We start from the raw sequence: 19,753 nt of genomic DNA on the forward strand, positions 1-19,753 counted from the left end.
ACAGTGCTGCTTCTGGAGGGTCGCGGCCACATAAAAAAGGAACCAGCACATTTTACCAGCACTGTATCCCTGAGCAATGAATTTACCAGCTTTGTCTACAATGTAACAGGATGGCTTGAGGGTTAATTCTACCCTCCCATTGTTAATATCAAACAGCCGTGGGGTAATGAAATGTCAATACCACTGAAATATTACTCGTATTCTGAGTCCCAGTAAATCAGATAAATGTTTGCTAATGAAATACGTAGCCATGATGTCATTTTGTCACTTCTCAGAACCCAGCTTACAGAAATGTTTTGATCAAGAAATGTATCGAGGTTATGCAAGAAGGCCCCGAAACCACAAACTCCACCACCGCTCTTCGCCCTCCCCTCGACTTTTCAGATTTCTTGTCAATGACATTTCTGTGAATGTCAAGTCAAACTTGAGTTTGTAAGACCTGTAAAAGCAGCACTACCCCAGCCCCCCTACCTCAATTTACCATGTCTGGTCTTTGTTAGGAAGTGTTGTGTAACCGCACGGAGGGTTTCAGATCAACTCACTTTCTGGTAAAGCAGGAGATGAAGAAAGAGAGTGCCTCAGTCTCTCTCTCGCTTTCTTTCTGCCATTTACAAATCCGGCGCTGCTGCCAGTTGACCAGCGTCAAAGTTTGGTTTCTCTTTAAGTGCGTGTGTGGTCTGTTTACGCTGGTTCACTAGAAATGTGGGACGTCACCCTTCAAAACCTGAATGTTTACACGGTGAATTCTTGGTCAATGAAAAGCAGAAATTAGGATAGACTGAGCAGGTGTGGGGAGGGCTGGTCCTCAACTGACCCCTCTAGTCAGAGTGGGTTTTGTGTCCCAGTGTGTGTCAGTGCTTGCTCATGATTAAGCTAACAGTCTTCCACATAGATGCTGGCTGCTGATAATGCGCTGCAGCTGACATGCCCTGCTGCATCTACCTTTGCATCACGGGCAAACTATCTCTATGCCCATGGGAGGACGACAGATGCAGCTGTCTCTCACACACAGGCCCATTTTCAAACACAAACAGCTTTAACAGCTCCTGTCTGATGTCCTGTGGGCACAATGGTCCTTAAATAACCTCATTTGAGTGCGTGTGTGTAAAGAAGTCTCCCATAAAATGTGGAATAAATAAACCAACAAAATGTTATTCTTGTAGAGGAGGTGAGTGAATTTAAATTGATTTTATGGGGAAATCTGAAAAATTATGCCCTGAAATGCTAATAATTAAATAAAAGACAGATCTAAGAATTATAAAACATTTTGGAACTGGAAATGCATGTGAAACAGTGAAAGGAAAAACAATCAGTGAATTATGGATTGACACAGTAAGAGGAATGCTGGTAACATTAAAAAAAACAGGCCATGTGTTCTTTATTTGGATTTCATTTTCTGTTCCTTTTATTTCATGCACTCGTGCCCTTTTCCTGCATTTTCTCGTTTTTAATGTTACCTCGGGCTGCTGATTTCTTTGGATGTAGTGAAAAACAACTAAAAACTTTTCAATATTAAATTGAAACCGAGAGTACTGACCTCATATCCCCCCCCCCCCAAACCCTTCCTGCCACGGCAGCCTGCCGGCTCCACTTCTCTCAGCTGGAAAGTACTTGTTTGTATGGCAGTGTGTGCGGTAACGAGACATCTTAGCCATCAAGTGTGCGTGTGTCACTGTGTTTGTGTGGCTGGACTGTACATATGTATTTTCCTGCCTGCCCCTGTGGGACAAACTGTAGGTCTGAGCACTGATCAGAAAGGTCCTTGTGTCGGGTGGAGGCGGTGGAAATCCCCTCTTGTATCGTGTTGTGTGTGTGTGTGTGTGTGTGTGTGTGTGTGTGTGTGTGTGTGTGTGTGTGTGTGTATGTATTTGGAGTGCTGTTCCCCTCAGTCCAGCCAAGGCCATAACTGGAGTACTTACTAATATATAGTGAGTGCACATGCCTCTACTCTTAATGTGTTTTCATCAGCACCAGTTTTTCGCACCAATATTTTTTACCCATTATGACAAATCATATTTTAACCTTATACCAACACATTTCTGATTAACTGCTTGTGTCTCTTCCGTCTAATCAGGCCTGACTATTTTAAAGTGTCAGTGTAGACCTAAGATCCAGGCTCAAACTGACTTTTCTTTTTTCTTTTTCACGTATCCTATATACTTATATTTACAGTCTAATACATCTACATCTACATTTTAGACCACCAAAATTAAAAGCATTGGTAATTAACCAAATTATCTTTTAATGGTTAGTCCACCAATGTGTGCAGGCTGTTTAATTGAAATGATATTTGAAATGACAAAAAAGTTGAAGATTACAAAAAACAACAAACAAACCCTGAAAAACATAATAAGGCTTATTATTATTTTTAGGTTGCACTTAATTACTTCTTCATTAATTTCTGACTTCCCAGAGAAGGAACGCTCACTGTATTTTCTTCCATATTACATGTTCGGGAGATAGAGAGGAATAAAGAGATGGATGGATGGATGATAAATGGATAGATGGATGGATGGATGGGTGGGTGGATGGATGGATGAATGGATAAATGAATGGACGGATGGCTGATGGATGGATTGATAGATGGATGAATGGATGGATGAATGGGTGGATGGATTGGTAAATGGATGGATGGATTGATGGATGGCTGATGGATGGATGGATGGATTGATAGATGGATGAATGGATGGATGAATGGGTGGATGGATTGGTAAATGGATGGATGGATTGATGGATGGATGGATGAATGGATGGATGAATGGGTGGATGGATGATGGATCGGTAGATGGATGGATGGATAAATGAATGGACGGATGGCTGATGGATGGATGGATGGATTGATAGATGGATGAATGGATGGATGAATGGGTGGATGGACGGATGGATTGATAGATGGATGGATGGATGGATGGATGGATGAATGGGTGGATGAATGGGTGGATGGATTGGTAAATGGATGGATGGATGGATGGATGGATGAATGGGTGGATGGATTGGTAAATGGATGGATGGATTGATGGATGGGTGGATGGACGGATGGATTGATAGATGGATGGATGGATGGATGGATGGGTGGATGAATGGGTGGATGGATTGGTAAATGGATGGATGGATGGATGGATGGATGAATGGGTGGATGGATTGGTAAATGGATGGATGGATGGATGGATGGATGGATGGATGAATGGATGGATGGATGCCAGAATGATCTTAAAAACCACACAAAACTTTCCATATGAATTTAAAATAGGCAAAGCCAAAGAAGAAATGAAATAATATTGTGGAAGCTGGGAACTTGTCTTGTGTCCGAGGATGTGTAAGGTGCCGGTCCTTTTTCTTATGGTCGACTAGAGTTTTTTATTAGCTCAATTTCTATCTGAAGTAAAGTATTCTAAACATCAGTGCTTATTTTTGATAGCTGTTGGAGCAATTTAAATATTTTTGACATAAAACTTAGAACCTGAGCCAAATACTTTAGTTCTTAGCAAATAAATCTTTAACAGGTGGTTAACTGGGTCCAGTGCTAGAGGAAAGACCGGTGTTCTTGGCCTTGTTTTCCAGCAGCCCAGGGATCAAAGTAAAACCATTATACAAGTGTTACAGTTCTGTGGATCTGGCACCTGCCTCGAAACTTGGATTTAATACATGGAGACCTGCAAGTATTTGGCCTTGGCTTTAGGGCCTGACTTGCTGAACTAGATTTTGAGACCCAGTTTTGTGTGTTTTGAAATCAAGTGCTGAAAGTGATTTTTAGATCAATCTAGCCATGGCTGTTTCTCTCTGATGCAGCTTTGTTTTCACTCATCATTACTGCTATGACTTGGGAGAAATGTTGATCACATCAGTCAGCATTAACAGTGCCGAATGTCAAGTCTTGAACCCTTTCCATGTGTATTCTCCAATGATTTGGATGCACAGATAAGTCGGTAGGTTTGTTACTGCAGGAAAGTCCAGACTTCTGAACCCAAGGCCGTTTTTTTGTTTAATCTGCTATACTTATTGTGTATTTACTTTTTATATGCAGAGAATGGCAAAAGCAAGCTCACCATCCACACATAAGTCGCACACCATGGAAAAGTGTTATTTTTCACAGACCAAAAATGATTCTATTTAGTCAACTTTTGCAGTGGGGCTGCAAAAACCTGTCCAAAAACTTCTACTGTGGTTCTTGCTTTCTGAGCAGAGTTTAAAAGGTCAAAAGAAAAGACCGTTCCAGGGAAAGAGATTTTCTACGCTCTTCAAAAACACAAACCACCTCAAAGATGTTGGAAATACTGGAAAGCAACATCTCAAATAAGTGTAAACCGTTTCAAGATCAGGCAGTTGCGGCATTAAACTAAACACACACACAAACACACACTCCCTCTTTTTCTTTCACTGCCCTCATCAGAGTGAGGGAAGGCTGTGGGCAAAGTGCCAGGTGCCTCTCATGTTTGGGAGAGCAAACAGGCTCGTGTCTTTGATGGCAAGGAGATCAGAGCGGGGGACGCATTCTACGTGGCCGCGCTAAGGTTGCCGCAGTGCACACCCTGCTGCCATGTTGTGCTCCGCAGCTAGGCGACCCGGAGTATACACAGTGCGGGAGTGGGAGAAGAGTGCATGTGTGTTGGTTCAACTCCACCAACCAACTCATCGCACACTCGCCTTTGCTTTCCAAGACACACTCACTCCAACTCTGACGTACAGTTTGCAGTTGTCTGAAAAATGGTTAAACCACAGGAACAGGGTCGGAGCAGTGACACCCAGTCCAAGCAGGAATCTCTCAGCAGTGGTGACAGCACAAACCTTGCCTTGACTTTCTCTGTCTGTCATCATAATCCCTCTTTGGACCAACTTCATGTGTGCTTTGTAGATGTTTTTGTTCTTTACTCAATATTTCTTTTATTATAATATTTAATCCTTCTGCTTTATTTGACCAACATATTTAAAAAGAAAAGAAAGAAAAACACAACCTAAATGGTAACAACACAACAGCATTAGAAATGTCAATTCATTTCTGGTAAACTTAATGCCAGTGCCAGTTCCTGTAATTTTATATCTATGGCGCATTTTCTGACTGCTGTGGTCGGACCTTCAGCCTTCTTCTTACGTCCTAGAAAGCAACAGTGACACATGTTTTGCAGCAGCTGTTATCATGTTTTTTGATGACTAAATGAGTGATTAAAAACATCCTGCGTCTTTGCCGTGCGGGTATTCATCAGAAATGATGGGCTCATCACTAAGACTTGTCCGATGCCACTGTCTGTTGTCAATAATAAAAAAAAAAAGATTAGGTTGATTAAATATTTCCTAATCAGTGCCAACTTGTGCATGCATGCGTGTTCAAAGTTGATGCATGTTTTTAATGTGACAACATGTGCATTTCTGCATGTGTGTTTAGGTTTCGAGGTGTCTGTTTCCTGTGAGATGGGGTAAAGTGTGTTTGTGAGGTGGGGGTATCTGGTTTCCTGTAATAGGGCGGTTGACTTTATGTAAATAAGCTGAGGGCCTCAGATTGGGAGATGACGTTTGGGGGTTGGGGACTCACACAGACAAGTTGAGTGTGTGACAGAACGAGGTCAGGTCCTGGCTTTCTCTCGATTCCACTGACAGCTGCGAGTCCCAGCAGCTAAAAAACCTCCTCAGGATGAAGGGGCGCTACAACTGTGTCCCACCTCTAGCAGTCCCCCCTCCTCAAAAGCAGCAGCAGGAACCCTGAGCGAGACCCGTGGGTGGACGGTCCCTGGGAGTGGCTGGGCAGCGTTCGCGCTCCATGTGCACTGTCTGTTCTGACTGCGTGTCTCTGTGTGCCGGCTGTTTGTTGACAGATGACGCGTACCAGAAACTGGCCATGGAGACAATGGAGGAGTTGGAGTGGTGTTTGGACCAGCTGGAGACCATCCAGACCTACCGCTCTGTCAGCGACATGGCCTCCACCAAGGTATGAGAGGCTGCACCTTTCACTGTTTACTATTATTGTGTTTCATCATAATAGGGGGAGGGGGGAGTTTTGTGCCGTCCCACTTGTATTTCGAGCAGATATATCAAAGTCCATTTGTTGCAAGTTGTTATACAGAAAAGGGCTCTGCTTTTTGGAGGAGCTCTCAAATCTGACTAGCAAGGGAATCTGCAGGAAGCATTAATCCTTCAGCATAATAAACACATGAAGGACGGTATACAAAATCCAAAGATACTACTGCTGAACTTAGCATGACCCATCAAAGTAAACAGCGTTAAAAGTTTGAACATAAACAGAACAGTAATGAGGAGGAGATTGGTTTGGCAGAGGGTGCTGAGATGAGTGCTGATTGGATTAAAAGGCCACCAGCTCACTTGTGTGTCCTATTTATCATCGGATTTTTTTTCCTGAGCAAACATAAAACTCACTTTGTTGAAAAGATGGTCTAACAAGTAGAAGTGTGTGTTTTTTCTTGGCCGGCGTTGGCTCTCTTTCCATCTTTGCTGACTAATTTTTCCACTGTCCGCTGATTATTCTGTTTCTTCTGTGTCACCGATTGCGTGTCATGTGCAGTGAAGTTCAATGCCTGGTTCTTATGTAAAGAGACAGGAAGTAGACACAATGGTACTGAACCACATCCAGCTTGATGATCACTCGTTGTATTGCGCTTCCTGTGCTCGTGTTACTGGATTCTGGACATGATATCTAAGAATTATTAGGTTGCATCCATGACTGTGTGGGTCATGTTAAGTTTGCTCACTTACAAAGAAATGAACATATGTTTTATGGTTGTATCATTTTCATGGAGAGAGACAGAATATCAGCCAAAAGTCCAGAAAAAACACATTACATAAAAGTTATAAATTGATTTGTTTGTCATTGAGTGGAAGAAGTATTTGATCCCCAAGCAAAACATGACTTACTATCTGGTGGCGGACAAACCCTTGTTGGGGTAAGACATTTCTTTTAGTTGGTCACCAACTTTGCAAAGATTTCATGAGGGGTTTTCACCCACTCGTCTTCACAGAAACTCTCTGAATCCTTTAGCTTTTGTGGCTGCCGTTTGGCAACTCGAAGCTTCAGCTTCCTCCACAGATTTTCTATAAGACTGAGGTCTGAGGCTAGGCCGCTCCATGACGCTCCATGACGCTCCATGACCCTCCATGACCTTAACGTACTTCTTCCTTACCCACTCCTTTGTTACCTTGGAGGCGACAATGGTTTGGGTCATTGTCATGCTGGAAGACCCTGCTGGAAAAGCAGGGGGACCTTGCTCGGCACCCCGTGTGGCAAGATACTGAAAGGAGCTCCAGACTGAGGGCAGTCTGGTCATTTTATATTTCTTCCATTTCTGAATAATGAAAGCTCATCAAACTTTTTGTACCCTGACCATGTCTGTGGTGGTGGCAAGGTTCGAATGGAAGAAACAGGTTCTGTGGACAGGTGTGCTTTATAAACATGAGTTGAGATGAATGATTGATCCTAATCTGTACACATGGGCACGCGGCCAATCTGTGGGAGTCAGAATCCTAGCTGGGTGGTAGGGGATAAAATATTTATTTGACTCACTGACATGCAAATCAGTTTAAAACTTTTATGTAATGTATTTTCTCTGGATTTCTGGTTGATATTTTTTGCTTCTCTCCATTAAAACGTTACTACCATAAAAATTAGAGACTGTTCGTTTCTTTGGAAACTTACAAATTCAGCAGGGGATCAAAAAATTATTACTCAGTCTATAATTTATTTCTCTATCATTAGAATCTCTGCTACTATTACCTTAAGGGCTGTAATACAAAACACATGGTCTCATAATTGCCTCCTTTTGGCCTTTGCATTCAGATGATGTCATGGATATCAAAGCACAGTTTCCCGGCTACGACAAGGTTTTGCATATATTCAGTTTTGTACTTTAAGAATTCATAATTCAGAGAAAATGATCAGACCTCACCTGCGGCTTGAGGTATCCTGTCAGTCCACAGATGTCTGTTTTTAAAATGGTTGTCAATAAAGATAATGTGGTTGGCCGCCGGCCACCAGAGTAAATATGTCTGTGGGGTTTAAGGGTAGGATGAGTTCATGAGTCACTGGATATAAAGCCATCACTGTTAGAGATCTAACCTGGGCAGTTTTATACCGTAGACTGCCACAGAGGTTGGCCACTTACAGGAAGTTAAATATTTAAATTTTGGGGTCTTTTCTTTTGTTTTGTTTAAGTCCAAACCACAGAAAGCTGCTGCAAAGGCTGCGTGTGAGATGAGTGTAACCTACCCTGAAAAAACCCTGTCATGTAAACATGTGAATCAAGAGGAAAGCTTTTTATTTCTCATGAAAACTGGACAACAGGATGCGAGTGATCCAGCAGTGGGTCAAACACAATGAACTAGAGAGGAAGACAAAGAACATTTGTGTGTGTGTGTGTGTGTGTGTTTAAGGGATCCTCGCAGACCCCTGGGCAGAGTTACTCTCTCTTCCTGTCTCCTTCCTGATCTCCTGCTGCTCTCTCTATACGACAATAGCCATCCCACCATACCCATTTGGATGGTTAATGGCCGTGTTTATTTATCCTATTGCTGTCGTCACACATCCAGCACCGACAGTAAGCAGGATTCACTTAGGTTGACAGAATCACTGCAGAACTACTGGAACAACTATTCAAACAGTCATTTAGACGTGAAAGCAGGGGTGACAGACCAAACACAGAAGACAGGCAGAGTGCAGAGGAAGTCAGAGCATCCATTACTGCTTGTATAAACCTTTTTTTTAAAGAAGCCGTTGGTTTGCATCACTCCTCAGCTGCGTTTCAGTTTAGCCTGAAATCGAGGCTGTAATTGTAGGACTTTTGCAATCGTAGAAAACTTTTTTTGGATCGAGCCGAACGTTATCTGTAGGTGATGATTGAATACAGGAACTTCACCAACTTGAAAAATTCCCAAATATCCCAATAAGGGAAAAATTAAGGAATGGTTTTGCCCTGCTTTTTCCAGAAAACATTACACCTACCCCTCGGTCTGCCAAGATCATCAGACTGTAACACAATGGAAAGCTGACAGCAGTTCCACTTGAGCAGATGGATGTAAGCTGACAGGTGTGGGCATTTTGACATTATCGTTGGTCAAACGAAAGAAAAAGTAGCTCTCTAAATTGTACTTTCTAATTTTTAATCAGTTCATACTGAACTGTATTGCTTCTTTAAACGAGGAGTCTCCGCTGCGGTCCACAGCGCAGCGTATCAAGTGGCACAATGTGCTTATTGTGCATTATGACCCTCTCTCACAGATGTGACTTTGGCAAGTGGGTGAATGTGCCCCGACACGTAATCATATGTGCACAAGATGCTGATAAGGAGTCATCCATTGAACATGCGCCGCATGTATACATGCCTGTGTCTACGTGAGCATGCGTGCAGCTGGGTGTCCATACCGACAGTAGGCTAATCCCCTCATATCTCGGCATTCTTGTTTTTACAGTAAACTAAAACATTGCACAACTGCAGACCCTTTGTCAAGTTGGCCGTTACACCCAACGCGGCTTTGTTAGCAAGAACATACCGATCAGCTCATATGACCCCCGCGACTTCCTATTGTATTTAGGATGGTGGAAAAACTGTTATTCAAGCTGTGGCAGAGTATGAAACATGAGCACAGGGGAGGTGAAATGCAAGAAGCTGCGGTCGTACCTCCAAGGTGAAGTGCAGGCAGGGGCTGCTGCTGAGGACTTACAGTACGTGACTGTCCCCTCTGTTATGTATGGTTGACATAGACGGGTCAAAGTCTGTTGTGAGTTGGAATATGCTCCTTCCAGCACTGCAGACTCTCTGTTGTGTGAAAATACAGCTTAAGCATCTAATGTCTGCTCGATTATAATCAGTTCTTTTGGTCAATATGGGGCTCAAGATCATTTAACAGAGTTACTCACAGATTTAAAAGAAAAACTTCAAAATCAGGATTTAGTAAACTTGAAAAAAGATGAAACAACTGTTTTTTATCATGCGGATTTCCTTTAACTTTGGGAAGTGAACAGGACATAAAGATTTTATCCCAATTCTATATGAGCCAAAATTATAATCGAAATTAAAGTTTTGATTAACTACACCCATTTGTGAAACATGATGCATTTGCTAGTAAAAAAGAAACAACTGGTTCCTCCTTGAAAATGTGAAAAGCTCCTGCTTTAGTTCATATACTGTATTTTCGCACTATAAGGCGCACTTAAAATCCTTTAATTTTCTCAAAAATCAACAGTGCTCCTTATATTCCGGTGCGCCTATTGTATGAAGTTGGGTTGTGCTTACTGACCTCAAACCGGTGTTATGTGGTACACGGCGCTTAAAAATCTGTCAAAAATGTTTTAGTCCGACTTTGGTAAGCTACGAAGCCGCGCCGCTTGATGGATTGTTGGAGCATTACGGCTACCGTAGTCAGGAGCCTTGCGGAGTCATCTGGGTCCTAAACTCCGTCTGCTTCAGGTCCCAAAGTCAAACAAACACTGCGGCATTAAAAAAACTGTCTAAATTGTTTCATCTTTAATAAAATGATCAGCGTTGCTGCTTTACCAGGTGTAACAATTAAGTTTAATATTAATTAAGTTAGCTTGCCAGCTTCCACCTAAACATGATATAGCATGTTCTGACTGAGAGATTTCTGAAACATTCAAACGTACAGCTCTGCTATCACTTCCAACATAAATGAAGACAGAAAACTAAACAGCAGTGACGTTTGTGGGGTTACTGAAGTTGGGCTAGCTGCTATATAATGATGTGCTACGTGATCGCTAGCGACACAGCTATGTTAGCATAGCATAAACACAGTGAAGCTGGAGGATGAACGCTAACTTTTTTCCACTCGATAAAAGTTAACGTGAGGGTTCCTGATGGTTAGGGACAAATGCAATCGCATGGCAGGATGCTGTAAACGGACCAAACTTCAGTCAGGAGAACAACTGAGATAATCCATCCACAATACGAGGTTAGTCATTAATATACTGCAACAACATGGGAATAGAGCAGCTGCAAGAGAATTCAACATTAATGAATCAATGGTACGGAAGTGGAGGAAGCAAGAAGAATGAGCTGAGTAAAGTTTGACTTATCTGACTGTTTTGTTTCGCTTAATGCGCCTTATAATCCGGTGCGCCTTATGTGTGAAAAATATGTTATGTGCAATTCAAAATATTTAGGATATGAAGGCTGCAGCTGAGAAATACTTTCATTGTAAAGTGATTAATGCATATTTTCTTGATTATCAAAGAAAGCTCAAGGAAAAATGAATCCCTATCTCTGGGCACGGAATGACATCATCACCCTGCCCCCCTCACCCCCCCAATACAAAATCCACAAACACCAAGTAGCAAATTATTGCATGTTAGAATGAATAATGAAACCATGAAGAAACCTGATGGAGACGAGCACGTGTAAAGGGCTTTTTAAAGAGCCAGTCACCCGAATAGATTTAACAGTGACAGCAAAGCTTTGGAGATGTGACTGCCAGCTGCAAGAGCGCTGAGCGACAAGCGAGAGGAGCAGGGGAAAAAAAAGGCTAGAGGCGGGACTACCCCAAGAGGGAGTGTGTATGTAGCAGAGGTCTAACACACAGTCATTGCTCCACAGACACAGGGTGTGAGGTAGAGCCTAGTCAGACCTCGCAGTCCCGAGTGAGTCACTAGAGCTGTGGCGTTTCCCAGCGTCAGAGAGCAGAGGCTTGGTCCTTTTACTCATGCTGTAGTCAGACTGAGACTGAGACACTTTAACGGACGGCAGCCACACTCTACCCTGCACTTTACACACAGCAACATGGGCGCCTGTTGCTTTGACAAGAAAGAGAGGAAAGTAGGGAAGCTGAATGGTTGGAGGAAGGTGAGTTTTGTTATTTTTATAATTTTATGCTGGTAGACACAGTTTGTAATCAATCGCCATTCACTGTGAGATTTCCTGCCTTGCTTGGACTTAAAAGAACAGAGGTTTTGTGGCTTGCTCAAGCTTTTTCTTGAATTTCACTGAATGCTATTGGATATATATATATATATATATATATATATATATATATATATATATATATATATATATGCTTTTACACATTGTGTTCTTATATGCCCTTTGATTCTGGTGGAGTTTGGAGCGGATTTTAGCGGCACTTTATTTCAAGTTTGCACATGATTTCACTTTGGAAGCATGTTGGGAGTATTTAGCAATTGCTGCTTCAATTTACTGAAAAGTTTGTCCTTTAAATATTCATTTTCAACTTATGGTGGTTAAACCTGCATTCTGCATTTGCCTCTGGGGTCTTTTACACTTCCTTTGCTGTGTATTCCCAAATTATTTCTGCCCGTGGAACTAGATAACCTTTACTCTCAGAGCATCAAACTCATGAGAGATTTATGGTGATTCCAGATAATTAAGCGCAGATGCCGTTTTGTTCTTCCTGGCCAAATGCCAAAGCGATTTCTTTAGTTTGTAAGTGACCTATAAGTGACAATAACCGGTATTCAGTGTAACTGCATAGTTACTGCTTTGTGTGCTTTTGATGTCTCCAACTGCCTAAAATGAGGGAAGGAGCCACAGATTTAAATCACAGGAGGTCCAGTGGATGGAAAGGAGTGTATGTTAGCTGGGTACCAAAGACTTTTCCTTCCTTTTTTAGACATAGACCAAAACACTCAGGTTGTCTGACGAGAGAAGAGAGAAGTAGCAGTGAAGTGATCGTAGCTTGGGTGCATAGTGTCGAGAACGCATTTCTGCAAATCTTTATTTTGCCAGAAGTTAGGAGGAGAATTTAGAACAGAAGATTTGAGCATTTCCTGTTTTTTTGCAGCGTGGTCTTTAACAGAGGGTTGCTTTCTGCTTTCGAAGCAGCCCCGACTCAAGCTGAGCACTGCAGCCTGTTAACTGTTTTCCTCGAGCCTAAAAATAGTGATGCAAACTACATCTGAGGCTGTGATCACCAGGAGCGATTGGAATCAATCAGTCGGCTTAAAAATGATTCTCCTTCCCATCCTTTTTTCCCCTTGAAGCCTTCATTTTTCCCCCCTGTATATTTTACTGTAGGTGACCACAGATGCATGAATACACTCCATCTCACACACACACTCACACACACGCACACACACACACAAGCATAAGCGAGTGAGTCAGAGGAAGTGAGAGGTAGTCAGGCCGTCTCTCAGAATTGTCTGTATCTCTAACCAACATACGCACAGTTCATACGTAGGTAAGTTTCCTGATCTTCTCCGAGTTATGTCATTACCCCTCCGTGCCGCTGTGCCGATTTTACAATCTGGCGTCACACATTTGCTAAACTGAGGGGGTGATTAACCACAAACGCTGCACGTTTGCTGGTAAAGAAGATGGTTGCGCGAGTTATAATCAGCAACGTTGCATGCGTGCTGTGAATATGACACTGTGTTGAGAAACATAAAAATCAGGATAATAAATAAAACTTGTAGCTCCTTGCAAATCCTGAGTGACTTAAATCAAGAAATTGATTAAAGTGTGAGCGTTTCGCGCCTTCATGCCCAAATCGCTAAGAGTTGCTTGCATGTCAGAGGTGCAAAGATATTTAGAGATTTAGCCATAAGTTGTAAATACCAGTGCAGACTGGGAGCCCAGTACTCAGTCAAGACTGACCAGAATGGGTGTAGTGCACCCACTAGTGGCTCAGAGACACAACTTCAGTCTGAACCACTTCAGGTGCAAATGGGTAACAAGACAAACTAGAAAATTTCAGCTGATTTCAGCAACACTACAGAGAGTTCCAGTTCAGTCGTCCTCTAAGCTGTGGTGCAAAAAGATTCCAGTTCAGCACGATAAGGAGAAAACAGTCAGCAGAGAATAAAGGACATGATACACTGAGGCTGTGCAGCGCCAGGTCAGATAATGGAAGCACGCTGATGTTGGTGCATAAGATCAGTCTCGTGTCAGAGGGAGACTCCGTGTCTGCCTTCCAGTCCATCTGTCCGCCTCGCCGCCCTGCACGGCGGGCTGTCCGATGGGATCACGTCTAAACGGAGGGGCCTCTGAACGAACGCCCCTCCCTTCACCTCTCATTGATGTGCCACAGGCTCCATTCACCTTCCTTCCCTCTGTCAGAGCACCTTTCTGCTGAATCAACCCACCCACCGAAAGCAGAGAGAGAAGGGGAGGGAGGAGTAAGAGGTTAGAAGACAGGGATATGGAGCTTAAAGAGGGAGGAAGACGAGATAAAAGCAGAAATAATGGAAAATTTGTAGAAAAAACTGATTTAGAGTATAACAAATGGAAGAAGCTAACTGGTGAAACAGTATAATAAAGATTCCAGTGACGGAGAGATGTATCCACACATCTTTGGAGAGGTTAATCTCCCTCCAGTGTCATGATGTCAGTGGGAGATTAGGAGGCTTCCCTCATGAAAGAGCAAACTCCAAACACACACTGGCAGTGACACATTGGAAACACACACACATATAAAACATGTCAGCACTGAATGGGTTTAAATGCAGATGACGGCACTCGCAGGCTGCCGCAGAGCGTGTGCGCACTTTCTTTGCAGCTTCTGGGGGAAGCACGGCACTTCGACACATTGCATCCTGTTATTTCTGGTTTCTTTATATATTATGCAGTGAGCTATTATATAAAGAGCTGCCTCCTCTCTTTCTGTGGTTTTTTTTTTCTCCTTGCATCCCACCTCCTCGCTTCTGGTTCTTTCCCTCATTGGCAGGATAATCCGGAAGGAATTCTCTCGGGAAAGCTTTCATCTCCCCCTCATCTTCCCAAACGCACACACACATTAGGGCTGAGAGATTCTCTGGGAACCTCTGTTTACAGTTTTCTGTGGATTTGTTCTGAAGCGTCAGTGAGACGTCGCAGCCGTCCTCAAGGTTTTCACAAATAAGAGCCCAGTCGTGATTGACACGTCTGGTGCTGCTAGTGTTACGCTCCAGTCAGGTGGGCCTGGCCTTGTACACCGCAGCCAGTATCAACACCTGCTCTGAGGACAGCCCATCGATTCTGCCAGCGAAGCAGACAGACACAGAGATTGATGACTGTGTTGGCTGGTGGAAGCCGAGAGAGAAATTGACATGTAAGCGGTGGAGAGTGAGGGATAGATGAAGCAGAGCGAGGGAATGGTGGTGGTGGTGGGTGGTGGGGGGAGGGGGGGGGATTTTCAGCCTGTGCATCAGTGGATGTGAGCAGAGGCGATGTGTGTGGTGAGTCCTCGTGACAGCTCAGCAGCTACAGCACATGTCTGCCTGGGAAGCAGTAGGGGAAGCCTCTCTCCTTCGCCTTCCCTCTCCTTGTTTAGAAAAAAAAAACAGCCTTGCACTGGCCACCTAGTGCTGTTGCCATGGCGTTGGGGTGTTCTGGTAATTGGCGCACACGCAGTTACAGGCAGCGAGAGAAACCGTGGGTTTGGTGTCACCTAAATCAGGGAAGGAAGGACACAATTATCTTCCTTCTTCTCCTTCTCTAACCGTCTCGAGCTGCTCGCCTCCTGTGTCTTGGCTGTTAAAAATAGCCGTCCACAAACACCCTGTCAGTGTCTAATATTATTAAGGCACGGATAATGAACAGGCTTATGAGTTCTCCACAATGGCTGCCGTGGCTGCATGTCAGGAGACAACAGAAGACACAAAAGAGGGGGCGGGAGAGGATAATAGAGATAATGGCGATTAGAAATACCATCGCTGTACGTTCATATTCTTCAAAACGTGCTGCAGCATCCCGCTCGTTCGTCCCATTGTTTCACTCGTAGATGGGAGGTGTAGTTTTACAGCTTCATGACATTCCTTCACAACGCCCGATTCCATTAAAACAAAAAAAATGTTTTAGGAGAGAATTACAGGGCCTGGGAATGAAGGAGGATGGACAGTATTTGCAGTGGTTTTGTAGTTGAGAGAAAAGAGAGAGAGGAAGCGTTTCATCTGGATATTAAATATCAATCACTCACACGACCCTTTATTACTTCACATATACACCAATGCCAAGCTGTAATTTGGGCTCCCCCCTTTTCCCCCCCCACTTTCTGTCAAATCATGTGTTCTGACTGGAGTGTGTTGCTGGGGCTGGCAGACTACAGCGAGGGCGAGAGAGAGAGAAGGGAGGGAGGGAGTGCTACAGCAGCGAGAGCAGCAAAGCGAGACAAATCCAGTGGAGGAACCCCCCCTCTAGTCAGATGAACATCACTGCCTCACTCCCGCCTCCTCCTCCTCCCATCTCCATCGCCGTTTTTCCCCTCCTCCCTTCCTCGGTTCTTCTCCATTATTCATCAGTGCGCTGAGAGTCCCCAGCTCACGGCTCCAGCTGCTGCTGCTGCTCCAGCCGATCCATCGAGCCCGCTGGATCTCCTCACTTACAGCGCTTTCTTTCACGCACATCCGTCCATCCATCCGGACCTTCCATTCCCAAGCATGGAAACTCAGAGCTGGCCCTTTTCTGCTGCTGAGAGAGAGAGTGAGCCACCATCGAGCTGCTCTCTTAGCTGCTGAGAAGAAGAGAAACCCAAGAGGAGAGAAGAGAGGATTTTTTTTCCCCCTTTTTTGGGTGCTGGAGGAATCCTGATCATCTGCCTCTAATTCACCCCCATCCTCCCTTTTTGGATTACAGTTCTGGCTTTGTGTAGGAACGAGAAAACGGGGTCCAAAATGCCTGAAGCCAATTACCTGCTGTCGGTGTCTTGGGGTTACATTAAGGTGTGTGGCGCTTATCTACGTAGCTTGTGGGGATACCGCGCTGGCCTCATTATAGCTCTCTGTGCTGTTCTGTTATTAGAAGCTAAAGATCGGTTTTGAACCGATCGGCTGCTTTTGGGGGCACGACGCGTACCCTGAGATCACCCAAAGATATTTCCATCATTAGGAGAGGGTTGTTGTCGATGGTGGTGGGGGATCCGACAGCTCAGGCTCCATCTTGAGCCCTCTGCAGAGCTGTGTGTCTGTATGTGCACGCGCATGCATCAGCCTGTCATAAACAGCTGCTGCTGCAGTGTCTGGGTCTCTGTGTACTCTGTGCCTGTTTATCACAAGTGGTTTTTAAAATGTTTGAATCACCGTAGAACTATTCGCAATGTGCGAATTACATGAAATTACATGAAATGTTGGCAACAAGAGGAACATCTCGGGCAGTGTGCAGATTTTCCTCTTGCATCATTAAAATGTTTGCACGCTGATGCAGGGAAAATGGCTAAATATGCGACCCAGTGTAATAAAACTGTAAAGTGTTTGCTGCAGGTAATTTGAGGAGAATTAAAAGGTGGCACCCTACTCACTGTTAACGCTAATACTTATCTGCATCTTAATTAAACTGAGGAAAAGCACAAATATCAAGTGGCATTCTTGACCTGGCAGAATAAAACTGGGCACTACTGAATTTTCCATGTAACCGTATATCCTAATGTTTCCCAGATTTTCCTCTCCAGTGAAAACTGACGACATTTCTCTCCCCCCCCTCCTCCTCTTTCTCTCTTGCAGTTCAAGAGAATGTTGAATCGGGAGTTGACGCACCTATCCGAGATGAGTCGGTCTGGGAACCAGGTTTCCGAATTCATCTCCAACACCTTCCTAGGTAAATGGAAGTCTTGTGTACACAAACTCAAAATCACAACCATGTTCATAAGTTAAACAAAAACAGCTACTGGATGTTTATGATCCATCTGAAGCCTCCGCAAATCATGTTTATGACTTGTGTGTTTGGTCAGATATGCAACATTACAGCTCACAGAGTCCGATTTCTTTCCTGTTTTTGTGGAGGTTCAGTCTTTTGCATGATGTCGAGCTGTGCAAGTTGCTCTGGCTGGCTTTCCTGTGGGGGCGTACCGTAAAAAAACTGCGCCATTAAGCTTTATGTCGACGTTTATGACATCTGACCGTTGAGACAGAACTGAAAAAAGTATTAATATATAATTTCTCAAAATATTACAAGAATAAAAAAAAGGGTATTGACTGTAAAGAAGGCTTCGGAGTCTGTGAATTGGAACTGGATGCTGTCAGCGTGGGTTGCACATCTGAGAATAGATGCGGACATCTAATTATGAATATTCAGCTTTAAAAACGTCCTTTCTGGTTTTTTCCTCTTCTGTGCATTATTGTTACTGTAATGCAACAAATAGCTCTAGAAACATCAATCAACAACCGATGAAACAAAACAGGTTAAAAGTTGATTTTCAGGAAACCTGATAGGTCTACGGAAGAGTGCTCGATGCGGGATGCACAAAGCCAGAGAAATAAATTAGAAGTAAATGATCTTATCCCAGATATACAGAGGGAGAAAGAAAAAGGGTAATATATTTCAGAGATAATGCTCATAAAGGTAGCCAAGATTATTTAGACGCTGTGTTTCCGATCGACTGCCGTCCTCCGCTGGTATAGCGCTGTCAGTGGATCCCTCGCCCCCAGATCGTTTAGAGGGAGACGGGCTTTGGGAAGAAGCAAACCAGCGAGGGAGGGAGAGACCTCACTGCAGTGAAGGAAAAAAAAATGGAGGTATAGAGGAACCCCCTTTGCTGGCAGTGAGATGAGCTCGGCAGATTGGGTGACTCATCCCCATCTTAATGCATCTTTGTCAGCAGGGACACCTTGTTGTCCCGCTCTCTCTCTGCTGATCCGAGAATCCACTCACCAATGACAATCACTTCGATAAGGAAATGAGGATTACCCTGCTGAAGGGGGCTGAAGAACAAAAGGAGGAAAGAGAAAATATTAATGAGAAGAAAAGGAAAAAATAACTGAGGCAGCACAGCAGACCTGGCACAGGCCTTAGCTCACCAAAAGGACCGTTTTAATCCTTCCATCCACTAAGTTAACATCGCATCAGTAATGCACTTATTTCTGCTTTATCCTATTTTTGTTACTAAAAAAAAAGAGCATCCATTCAGTATCAGGGAAATTAAATTTTGATGCCATATGCCTGGTAGATCCATCACAAATCCCATCATTTTGTGACAGACGACCTCGTGCCTGGTAAAACGGTGCTCGTGGAACACGATTCATTCCCCAGATAAACAAACATCTCAGACTTTTAGTGAGGACAATTTTAATCAAGGATTTCCAATTACAATTGCCTTCATGCGGCACGCCGGCAGTTCACGTGTGCCTTTAATTTATTTTTTTGAACCTTTTCCCAGCTGTCCTTCATCATAAATCTGTCATAACTCCCTTTGATCGGCCAGCACACCCAACTTTTGGAAAATAGTCGTCTCTCAGGCTCCTCTTCCATCTTCCCCGCCGAATGTGCATCTCTCATGGAAGAGCTTGTGGAGGAGGATGAAAAGAGTTTGGCTGAAATCTAAGTAAACGTGGGAGGTGACAGAGGATGGAAAAGTGAGAACGGAAGAAAAACGGGAGACAAAATAGCAGATTAGGATATTTATTTCATCTGCTGATTTGTTTGCATGTTTCTTACCAGCTAAGTTGAGAGAAAAAAGTGAGCTGACAGCACAATACAGCAAAAACCTGCACTACAAACCTCCAGAGACAGTTTGTCAGTTTATCCATATTTCAGCTAACAGACACACACATATATGTTATATACAGGCAACACGCTGCACAGCAGTGGTGATAACGATGACTCGTAATAAATTAGAGAGCAATACATTGCTCCTCCTTTTGTTTCCCACGCAGCACATGTCTGAGTGTGCTTAATTGCCCGTTCTCAATTACCAGGCGAGAACTGAAGAGAGATCGAGGCGCGGGGAGAAAAAGGCAGAGAAATGTGAGGGAGAGCATGAGAGTGAAAGTGATTATTTGAATTACGCCTGGTAATTGAATAACCCTCCGCGGGGGAAGGCTGATAGGCCAGCAATGAGCCGAGTCGAGGCTTGATAGACGAGCGCGCGGCTCGCACGCGTG

At 43.7% G+C, this 19,753-nt stretch overlaps 1 protein-coding gene and 1 long non-coding RNA gene across 6 annotated transcripts in view; one reads left to right on the forward strand and one right to left on the reverse strand.

Annotated features, from left to right (window-relative positions):
• The window catches only part of pde4ba (phosphodiesterase 4B, cAMP-specific a), a 160,729-nt gene that overhangs the window by 134,436 nt on the left and 6,540 nt on the right, over positions 1–19,753 (forward strand). For 4 of the 5 annotated variants that reach the window (XM_039600670.1, XM_031758617.2, XM_039600672.1 and 1 more), the window contains 2 exons: positions 5,808–5,920; positions 17,378–17,471. In XM_039600670.1, the coding sequence (XP_039456604.1) occupies positions 5,808–5,920; positions 17,378–17,471 (207 nt within the window). Of the gene's footprint in view, positions 1–5,807; positions 5,921–11,529; positions 11,793–17,377; positions 17,472–19,753 lie in introns of those variants that run through there. The other variant, XM_031758618.2, reaches the window with a different exon arrangement.
• The window catches only part of LOC120433783, a 62,973-nt gene that overhangs the window by 26,638 nt on the left and 16,582 nt on the right, over positions 1–19,753 (reverse strand). The window lies entirely within an intron of this gene.

Source organism: Oreochromis aureus, linkage group 17 (genome assembly GCF_013358895.1).
Source record: "Oreochromis aureus strain Israel breed Guangdong linkage group 17, ZZ_aureus, whole genome shotgun sequence".
Lineage (NCBI taxonomy): Eukaryota > Metazoa > Chordata > Actinopteri > Cichliformes > Cichlidae > Oreochromis > Oreochromis aureus.